Genomic DNA, 11,678 nt, shown 5'->3' with positions numbered 1-11,678 from the left:
GATACAGTGTAAAGCTTAAAAACAGTGTTATTCATATAGCCAACTGTTACGATAAATATAATGTCCATTAATATTTAAATGTTTAATTCTAGTTTGCATACGTCTGGTTATCACATAGTTGCCAAGGAAAAAATACAGTTTATTTTTGCATCTAATATTTGCATTTTATTGTTAAAATTACTAAATTACTGATAAAGATTTTAATCTTTTTAGTTACAGTCAACAATAACAACAGGCGAGAGTGAAGGGCTACACCAGATCACACAGACACTAAAGAAATACATTAGTCAAATACACCTTTCAGGTACACAAAGGAGTAAAAGATATAGCGCATGTTCCCTGTCTGGTATCCAATCCCATCTTTTGTCCGAAGACGACTAGAGTCATGTTTCAGTTCTGAGTATGTGAGTGTGTGTGTGTGTGTGTGTGTGTGTGTGCGTGTGCCCAGATACAGGCCATGGATAGGTGGTGCTCCCTGGATCAAGACAAGCTGAGTGGCGACTATGTGTCAGAGCGGCAGAGGGAGTTGAGTTCCCCTGACTCATGCATAAAATATAGATCTCAGGCAACGCAAACAGACTTGCTGAGACAAGAGATACGCAGCCAGACAGAGAAGAAAGAGTCCACTTTGAAAACTGGACAGAGGCCCTCAAAGGGTCTGATGTTTGCTTTGGATATGAGCTCATGTTTGGGGGACAAGAGGAAAAGTTTGGTCTGATGCCGGTCGATGACGTCCTGTGGGCACGATCTGGCGCACAGCCATGGAACTGTCGCGAAAGCTGCACTGGATCCGCGAGCGGCCCTGGAGGGCCCGGGCCCGTCACAGGAAGTTCAACAGTGAGTGTGATATGTTCATGTGTGAAATACATGCTGGAAGGGTTTTCTCAGTCTAAATGGCATATTCTTGTATACTTTTAAAAATAAAGGCTTTATTATATTTTCATGAACAACCTTTAACATCACTTAGCCTTTCCATTGATCGTAAGGTTCTTAAAAAAAAACAAAATGGTGCACCTATTGCATCACTGTCCTGACGGTATCTAATGTGTATAATACAAATGCGTCAGAATTTTTCCCCGTATGTATTTTGTATGGGTCTGTGTTCACGTTTGTGTGTGAAGACAAGGAGGGAGAGCACGAAGTGCGTGTGAATGTGCACAGTGTCCACAATGAGTCGTCTTCTAGTCGCTTTCTGCTCAGAGATAAACACCATGGGTGTCCGGGATCGAGTGTTGGTCATGCTCTGACTCACGCTGGGCTCTGATTGGCTGCAGGCCAGTGTTGCTGATCGGTGATGTGTTCTTCAGATACTTGTGCAGCCAGCGGTTCACTCGAATGTGAAATAACAAAGAGTTTAATGTGTCTTAGTTCTACTTATAACCCATAGTGTTGAGTTACAACACTAGTTAGTGGTCATCCAATCAAAATGTTCAGAACTTAGCATAAGTAGGTAGTTTCTATTGGTAGTCGTCATAACTATACAGTCATGCAGACAGAAAAAAAATGTTCAGAGGGCTCTTAAGACGTGAAACTTAAAAATGGACAACTGGTCAATGCTAACAAATATTACCGATAACATAAGGCTGTACAAGGCTGAAATGGAGCAGAAGTAGTTCTCCACATTTTGAAAGCCTGTTTCAAGAATAAACCATTTTTCTTTTTAAATTAAAGACCACTAGTTATCCAACGTTTGAAGGTCTTTGCATAAGCTGTAATTTTTTTTCCAGTATGTTCTGGGACAGAACTGCTTCAAACTTTTTCTTATCTTCTGGAGTCACAAAAATAAGTGTGTTTTCTGTGTAATTTGGTCTCTGTGTGTTGTGCCGTTTAGCAGTGTTGTCTGTGTGTGTCTGAAAGAGACGTGATAGAAGACATGTGACAACTAAAGATAGCCCAGCACTAGGCAGCAGATTTGAGCTGAACGACAGAGGGTTTGAAAAGAGCAGTAAACTGATGCAGTTTAGTTTGCCTTGTCACTGTGAAAGGTCTTATATACACAGATAAGTTCAGAATATGCAAATATGGGCAACTTAGAAATGACTTAATGTGTTTTATTGTGACATTTAAGCTTAAGGATGGTAATTATGGCATAATAGTGCCATACTGTGATTTAACTGCAGGGGACGCTCTGCTCTTCCTCTCTGCTTTTCCACATACTGAACCTAACAGTCCTGGCTCCAGCACAATCCTGTAAAATTAATCAGATGTTTATTAAATAGGACATGATGCTGATTCGCTGGTACTTTTGTCTGGATCTCACCACCCCCATGTCAAAATGAGTACAGCGCTAACTGTGTTTGAGGAAGGGAGAGAGAGAGAGAGAAACAGAGATGAAATCCTGTTTTACGTGTGACAGAAAAGATTTAGTTCAGGCTCATCAGCCGAATGCCCCGTGACAACAGAGGAGACCTGTGTCCTCAGAATCCCTTTGCATCGCTAATTAACAGCCATTTTTTTTAGCTCTGCAGCTAAGGTGCTAATCATTCCTTTGCAAAGCTAAACATAACAGCTACAGCTGCTGCTGCTCTGGGAATGTTGACCGTGTGCCATGAATTCTGCCTCAGTCACTCCCAGATTGGTATTAATTTCCGCCTGTTTTTCATTTGGCGAGCATCTGATCTGGGCAATGCTATTTATCTCAGACATGCTACGTAAGAGTTGGCTGCCTACTTCACAGATGTTGTCTCAAAAATGGGAGGGTGCATTCAAAGTTCTGAATCAGAGTCCTGAAGTATTATTTTAGGCCCTAAACATACTTCTCACAGTATGAACGCAGATGCTATGAGCTATGCAAGTTATTTTCCCTGTGGTGAATCACCACGGTTTGCATTATAGCTAAATTAACCATAAAATGTCTTCTTTTATGGACAGTTATCCTATTAGAGTTTATTACTAGCATGGTGGAGCAATAGTTTGCAGATGCTAGTCTAGCTAATCAAGTTAACTAACTAATTTTTTTTTTTTTTTTTGTGGTTTAATGTTATTTCAGGGTAACTCATGTCGTTCCAAGCCCACAGGGGTCATCTTCAAAACACAAATTGAGAAAAAACAAAAATAACGACTTTATTCAACGATTCCTCACCCTGGCGCCATTTTAGAGAGTATCCACTGAACATCAACGTATACTCTTCTGTGTCAGATGGGTCACTCGAATGAATTGTTTTTGTTCAGATCAAAGCGTAAAAAATGTAAACATCATATCCATGCTTAAAAGTATTCTTGTATTTTCATAAAGTTATGTTTGAACCATGTCACATGGATTATTTTCATAAAGCTGACATAAAAAGCATAAAAGGTTTGGTCGATTGGCAAAATCTGTTGACAAGCAATTTTTGACAATTGGGTGGAAGCTCCCATATCTACTGAGTTGAGTTGCTCTGGTCGAGTCTTAAAATAATTGATTCCACTGTGCGTCTGTATCTCTTTTGTGTCTGAGAAGAGGCTGAAGGCTCGCCGTGGACTGTAGATAAAAAGATAATGTGTGTGAATTGAACCCCACTCCACCCGTATTAAAACTAATTGTTAGGAACGCCCCGCCGTTTTTTGAAGGATGAAGCGCACATACGCATGCACACAGCGCTTTGGGGGGGCTTATTTCATTTCAAAGACTCCTTTCATCTCTGTGAAGAGTGGATCTGGGTAGTCTGGACCATTATTTCCAGACTCACATGTAGACATGTTGAAGAGGTGTTTGTACCAGCAAGACAAAAGGCAGCGCGGTGCGGGGAGCGAGGGCTCTGTCCTCTCCACATGAGGAGCTTGAAGGTGTCTGAGGGCTGGGGAGGGACCCCAGAGCTCTAGACTGTATCACAGCCTGTGGTGTCTCTGGGGCAAGAGCTGTCTGCTGTCAGATTTTACCTGCAGAGACTTTGAAGAGAACAAAAATACAGTGTAGGAGGAACGGAAAAAGGATAATGGATGAAACACCGTTATATGGAATCTATTGTTTGGTTGCCTTCAGTTTCCTCTTGCTGATGATTTGGATAAAGGTAGTATTGATCCACGCTCAAGGCCATTGTGAGCTGTAAAGCCATCTGACAAGACACCCAAAGTATCTTCAAAGAGATGCCTGATTGCAGTGATTTATCAGATGTGCTATACATTGATTTCCACTCTGGTTGACCCCTGAGACTCAAGTTTTTAGTCAGTCTTTTAGATGAGTAAGGCAGACGTGCTTGGTGGTGATTTTCTCTATCGTCAATATAGTATAATGTACTAACATGTTGGACAAAAAATTAAATGGACAATAAATTAAAGTTAAAAATAAATTAAATACAAAATAATTGTATTGGCATTAATATTGCATTAGTGGCATTAGGGATACAACTATTTGAAATCTTTCAGCTTTGCTACATATATGTTTCTTAAAATCGCATACCTTTAAAAGGTTTTGGGTCAGTAATAATAAAAACCCCTGCAGTCTTCAGTGTCACATGATCCTTCAGAAACCACGCTAACATAAAATGTTTGTGCTCAATAAACATTTCTTATGATTGTCAAAACAGTTGATACATTTTTTTCTGACATTAATAATATCTTTACTATAACTTTAATGATTTTTTTGCTGAATAAAAGTAATTATTCATTTATTTATTGCATGGTGGTTTAAAAACTAATAGAATAAATATAATTATAAAAGTACTAATATAACAAAAATAAATAAAAATTCACAGCATCTACCAGCAGGGGCTGACTGAGCCATGCTAGCCAACAAAACAAAACAGAAAAATATATGCAAATATGCACCTACGAAGGAAATCTATGGGTAATGGAGGTCAGCAAGTGTTTAACCCTAAATAAAATTTACAGTGGAAAAAAAGCGAATATCTGCCATTTTTAGGCTTTCATAATGAACTCATTGCTCTCTCTGATTCTTTTAGTGACATCTGTTTCATCAGAGCGGCTGTGACAAATCACTGAAGAAAGTTCGATGCCAGAAATAGTCCTCTTTCTCCTTTGATAACCCGCTTCCCTTCTGAGGAGTCTGAAACAGAGAGCGTTATTCTTAGAGTCCTGTTTGACACGACTGTCTGTCTACAATCAGACAGATTAGTGCTCTGATCGGAGCATTTCCACCCACAGAAGCACTCCGGAGAGCGCAGTGTGTCCACCCACTGGAGCTCTTGCCATGTTTGCATGATAGTGGACAATATTTCAATAGCTTATCCTTGTAGTAAATCCTTAGCCTCACAAGAATTACATTTTCTGTTTTGTTAATGCTTTGTACGATTAGGGCTTGTATTTGTTATCTGTTTCCGACCAGATGGGAGATTCATAGCGTCTGACGGTAATTCAAAAGTGTCCTTGGAGGACACGACCACACACACACACACACACACACACACACACACACACACACCTTTTTCAGGAAGGTCCATTCAAGCAGCCTCGCGCACCGCCACACGGCAGCCGACTGTTTAACACTAGCTCGCCAACAATGACTGTTACTTAATATTGCCATTTGAGAGGCCTGACAATGAGGCGCAGGAACCCCTAGAGACGACGCCTGAACATTAAACATGCCGCAACGGAGTCTGTGGTGTTGCTAAGTGTCACTGTTGTCATATCAATATTCAAAGTGTCAGGTTTGAATGCATTCCGGTTTCCTTTGTGAGGTTAGATTGCACTTCAGAGGGCGATTTAGTAACTTTCAGTGAAAATAGCATTTTGCAACGTGAAGATTGCACTTGTTAACCACAGTTTTAGCGTTCATCGAGGAAATGAAGAAAGCTTCCTGTTTCCTTGTACTGTAACAAGTGTATATTTTTGGTCATTTTGAGTGCAATGGAAAAGGAAACACTAGTGTTATACAACGATTTGTTGCGGTTCTCGAATTTGATTGGCCGAGCAATGTCCCAACAACACTAAGACGTTTCACTGTTTGTGCATGAACCCCTTTCATAGACATTTTCACAGTTATTAACATCGTGAATGCTTACAATGTTTTTTCTTATGTATATATTTTAATTCGCACGATTGTAGAATGTTATACTTTGTTTTATACTGAATTTCAGAAACTGCTGAATGTGTGTTGTATTAGTGTTACTAATGCAGTGCTTGACAGAGTGATGGCAAATTTGACTTCCTTCTTCCTTCTGACCAACATAATCAATCTCTCGATCTTCTGGCCTTAACTTAACTCTTACTTAACTTACTTACTTAACCCCATAACTATGCTTGCAGTTTTGTGCTCCAAAATTGCACAATGTTGAAGAAAACTTTCCAGTATAATGAATGAGATATTACATATTTGGGAGTAAAAAGTATTGCACGTATTACTGGCGTGCGGATGAGTGTATTTTGTAAAACATTTGCAACTGCAAATGAAACTCCACAAAAAAGATACCGACCTTTTAGGATGTATTTGTTAAGTGAGATACAACTCAAAATGTCAAAAATGAACTTGCAATTTTACAGCTCTTTGTTGTAAGTGTTTAACATCAGGTAATCAAAAGTTCTGCATGAACACTTGGGTCAGATACAGGAAACATATCATGCAAGTAGACGAGTGAAGTTCAAGTCGGGACAGGCCCATAGATATGGCAGGACTAGTAAAAGTAGCTTGCTAGCATGCGGTTTTGAACACCACAACTGTCTCTGTGGGTGAGTCATATGATCATTCATTAGCATGAATTATTCAAAACCACTACAGGAATGAAACAACATCTCAAAAATTGTGCCAATATTGTGTCTAGAATACTCAGTATATTCTTATTTAAAGGTATAGTTCGCCCAAAAATGTAGTTATCATTTACTTACCATCAAGCCGTTACAAACCTGTAGGATTTTCATGCTTATGTTGAAAAGAAGGCATTTTGAATCTAACTGTTTATGTTTCCCATCAACTTTCCCTACCATGAAGGTCAGCTGTTTGATTGCCAGCGATCTTTAAAATACCTTCTTTTACGTTCAGCATAAGAAAGAAACTCCTACAGATTTGAAATGACGTTAGGGTGAGTAAATGATGACATAATTTGAATTTACAGGTGAACTATCACTTTAACTGTCGTGTAAATTCAATATTACTGCAATGGTGTGCTTAATAAATAATAACAAGCTATGAGAATACAACTTTAACTATGCTTGATATTGACGACTCGTTTGAGAGGGCAACATCATTAAACAGATAAAAACCGTATTGTTTTGAAACCTACGTGTTTGGTTTTGTGAGATTTTCTGCTTTTGGCTTGCTTTCTTTTTCTACATCTCTTCCCTTTACTATGAGCTTTGGAGGCAGAGCAGCATCTTCCCACTCCATGGCAACACGCCTCTCTGGAGCTAATACAGGATCTTTAATATGGAGGTTAAGCACCTCAGAGAGCTTTAGGTTACAGAGATGTGATTCATTCACGCTCCACTTGTGTTTCTCTTGCTGTTTCCTTCTCTTTATTTGCACCATCTTCCACCGTCTTGCTGTGTGTGGCTCTATATTGGGTTGTTCTCAGAGGAAAGATTTAGACATCCAGCGTTGTTACCGATAGGCACCCATGAAAGACCATAATGACCACATTGCCCTGATATTATAAAACAATAAGGACCACTGAAGCATGCTGATGCAGGTAAGGGCCCTCAAACAGGGTCACAGCACCAACAACCATAGCGGGTCGTCTCAGGATTTAACAAACGCACAGTCTTTGATCACAATGTCAGTAATCCTGAATGGCCCCTGCTGGAAAGGAATTTCAGCACGAGTGCAATAGCATTTAAGAAACTTTGAGCATAATTATTCTAGATTCAGTCATGAACATCTTTCAAATGATTTAGTGTTTTTAGTTTTCTCAGTGTACAAGGTCTATATGCATTTGTGTGGCTCATTGAGGAAAAACGGGTCACTCACTTTTTAAAAATTCCTAACGTTTATTTTTTTATCTAATATTTATATTTTATTTTGTTCCAATAAAAACACTGATGCAACCATCCATAACACTGTCATTTACTTTTTTTATAGAAACTTTGTTTTCCAGTTTTTGGATGCATGTCTGATGAATATTTATCAGTGGTAACCTTATTAGCCAGACAACAGATGGCGGAATGCTGTGTCTTTACCAGTTTCATTCTGTCTCCAAAAAGCTGACGATCACAAGTGAGTCATTCTAATTTATAAATTCGTAAAGAAAGCAGCAGCAGCCCCCAGGAATGATTACAAAACAACACATGTGAAGCCCATAAATCATGCACCAACATAGTGGCGATGCCTCATTTAACATTATGTTGAATTACAAAAGTGGCTTCCCAACAGGTACACATCACTGGAACAGACGGGACAACAACATTGTGCGATCCTAAATGAGGGGTCCCGGGGTTCTCAAGAGCTCTAGTCTGTGGGGCCTGGGGGATTGGGGCTGGTGTTGATAGATTCTGGGATGTTACCATGGCTCATCGTTGTTTTAAAAGCAGGATGTGGGCCCACTGAGGAATGCCAAGATGCCTGGGTTGGCTGGGCTGAATGAGCAGAGGGTGACAGCCTCGCCAGGCATGCTGGGAAAGAACATTCTCATGTAGATAAACTGGAAAAGAGCTCCTTGTCTGGAGTTCTGGAACTCTGTATGAGAATCTCACACTCTGGATGGAAAACTAAGAGCCCAGCACCAAGCACTTCACAGCATGTTCAGGGGGATAGAGAACTGAATTTGAACTATAAAATAACATGAATTAATAATTAATGTGTGCATGAATAATTTGTGGCTTTCTAAAATTGTCTTTGTGGGATTTTGTTATCATATTAATCCGTTTATTTAATTTTCTTCAAATGCAAACCAATCCAAATCTTTATATACAAACATTACTTTTCCAATCATAAAGAAAAAAACAAATTCTGAATTTTGCAATCTTACTAATAGCGAACCGATTACTAATTTTTGTATACAGATAATTAAATAATTAAATAAATAAAAATTTACTAATTAATTGAACACAGAAATATTATTTTTAAATCTTACTAATAGCAACAGGAAGTCACCAATATTTAAATATTTGGTAATCTCAACAATCAAAAATTAATTTTTTTAGTTATATATTATTATATACTATATACTATTATATACTATTTATTAATTTGATTAGTTAGTATTACCAATAGCAAGTAAACATCACCTACTTTAAATTACATAGAATAATAAATAACTATTAAAATGATTTAAATAAATAAAATAGTACACCTACAAAATATTTTTGTCTTTTTTTAATATGAACATTTTGATTTTGCTATAGTTTGTTTTTTATCTGTTTTTATCTAACTCTCTCTCTCTCTCTCTTCCCCCAGCACTATTCCCATTTGTCAAGATCATGTGTTACTAATAAGTCTTCTGAAGATCTTATTGGTCTGACCAGCATTACTCCAGCTATGCTGTAATTTTACTTCTGGCACAACTAAGGCATGACCAATATTGCTCTTAACCAACATCAGCATGCTAGAGATATCTGGAAGGTGTGGCTCTTTTCCTTCCTTCTTTCTCTCTCTCTCTCTCTCTCTCTCTCTCTCTCCACCCCCTGTTACAAACACATCCCTGCTCTCTGGTCACCTGTTTATGTGGGAACGGATGTGATGCAAACCACAGAAGCTTCTCCACCCATAGCCTGTCCTGATCATGAAGAGTACGTTTTATTGTTCCTTAAATGTCCCTTTAATTATCCGCCTCCCATAAAGTTTAGCAGTAATTAATTTAAATGCAACAAATAGCTGATTTCAAGCACTTTAAATAAAATTGCTTCTTTAGTGAATACCAAATTGTGACGGGAGCATTATGAGAATTTAAGACAAGTGATTATTTATGAACAATGAGCTCACTTGTATGTTCAGAGGCATTTTTTCTAGTTACTTTTTTGCATTTGTCCTCTAAAAGCTCTTGGGGATATGAAAAACAGTTTAGTGGTAAAAACAGAAGTTAAATTGAAACTGGCGCAGGGTGGGGTTCAGTAAAACTGTTTGTCATATTGCTTGTGCCCTCTTTCCCATGCCTTCTGAGTGAGCAGCGAGGCTTTGCAAAGTGGCTTTGGGTCACTGAGAGTTTAAAATCAGAAATAAAACAACACTCCTCCCCTTACGGTTGCATTGGTGACCCTGATGTGGAAAACAGTTTTGAAGAGCTTTTAAGAAAGAAAACATCTGTCATCTGTTATTTTGGACAAACAATCGTTAGCTGTTCTTGCTCACGAGGGTGCTTCGTATTATTTAACTCACATTCCCCCACCTTCTTCCAACATCCGCTCAAAATGAATCTGCAAACAGACTCAGCAAGTATCAAAGGCAAGACCGCTCATACTCTTAAACTACTTTAATGTGCACTGAATCGGCATCACAGAGACCTCGACTCGTCATTGTAAGAACAGCACCATGTGTAGTTTACTGGTTCATTAATCGCCTATAATAAAACGAACAAAGTGGCAGAATAAGAGAGTATCCTCTGCTTGTTTTATCGTCTCTTTGAGTGTTAGTACAACCTGTTCCCTCAAAAAGAGGTTACATATTCTCGCATAAGTGAAGCACATTGTTAAGCTATAATTGACGTGAATTAAGATTATTCATATCAGCGCTCATGCAGTGCTTGGCACTTTACCAAATCAAGAACAAGACCCGGAATCCCTTTATCTGACGGGCTTAGAAATGACATATGGATGAACTCTTGAGAAGAGACATTGGAGTTGTGTTAGTTAAAGGTGAAGTGAGTACATTAAGATAAAAAGTGACCTTAATGGCAACAGGCATTAAGATGTTCCCATAAAATAAATTCAATAGAATGACAGAAATATAATTAATCTTCTCTATTAAACTGTTTAACAAGCTATCGGTGTTTGTGGCTCTATTGTACAGATCGCTGCCCTTCCCAAAGGCTTTTCTTTGATATGTTTCATACAGTGTGTTTCTTGTTTTTACCTAGGGCTGTCTGTGGTGCGTGGGATGTGCTGATAACAGCAGGTGTGTGTGTGTGTGTGTGTGTGTGTGTGTGTGTGTGTGTGTGTGTGTGTGTGTGTGTGTGTGTGTGTGTGTGTGTGTCGGTATGATAACTGCTCATTCTCAGTGGTATGACTAACAGCTAACATAATTACAGCAGGACAGACTGTTGATGAGCCTGTATTGCCATGAAGATTTCGTTTTTCAGATTTCATCCAGTCTATCACAGACAAGGAAAACAAATACAAGGAAATGATTGTTGGATTTCATTTTATACACAGTGGAGGTATGCTTTAAAGGTTTAAATGTGTATCATATGTACAGCAATAATCACTGCTCAGCTGATTAAAACACGTTTATTTACACATGTTGTTAGACTCTCAGAAAAAAAAGGTACAAAAGCTGCTGGGGCGGGGCCCTTTCTAAAGATGCTAATGCATACCATTTAGGTACACATTTTAGGTTCAAATATCTACTAAAATGCTTTTTTTAAACAAGAAGAGTTTTATGGACCCTCTCATATATCCCAATGATAACTGCGTAGGGAGATTTTGTGTTAGATTTGAGGTTCACACTGACATTAGTTGTAGCCAGGCTCATTGTGTGGTCTGGTCTAGAGAACAGTTCCTCCTGGCTACCTCAGGGGTCTTATTACTCTCATGTCCTTCATTATTCATGCGCACAGACCTGAAAGGCACCACCGACTGTAGGCCAGGGGCGAGTCAGTCTATCTCCAACCAAACACAATTCACTCATCTATCTTTATAATATTAGGTTATTTTGCTTG

At 38.7% G+C, this 11,678-nt stretch overlaps 1 protein-coding gene across 1 annotated transcript in view; it reads left to right on the top strand.

The window, feature by feature from the left end:
• Positions 1–513: 513 nt before the first annotated feature.
• ripor2 (RHO family interacting cell polarization regulator 2) overlaps positions 514–11,678 on the top strand; it is a 54,187-nt gene continuing 43,022 nt past the window's right edge. Inside the window, exon 1 of the mRNA XM_043217959.1 lies at positions 514–837. Coding sequence (XP_043073894.1) covers positions 762–837 — 76 coding nt within the window. The 5' untranslated portion in view covers positions 514–761. The remainder of the gene's footprint in view (positions 838–11,678) is intronic.

The sequence above is a fragment of the Puntigrus tetrazona genome, chromosome 19 (assembly GCF_018831695.1).
Source record: "Puntigrus tetrazona isolate hp1 chromosome 19, ASM1883169v1, whole genome shotgun sequence".
Taxonomy (NCBI): domain Eukaryota; kingdom Metazoa; phylum Chordata; class Actinopteri; order Cypriniformes; family Cyprinidae; genus Puntigrus; species Puntigrus tetrazona.
The sequence above is the reverse complement of the archived record's forward strand: the minus strand, read 5'-3'. Positions and strand labels throughout refer to the sequence as shown.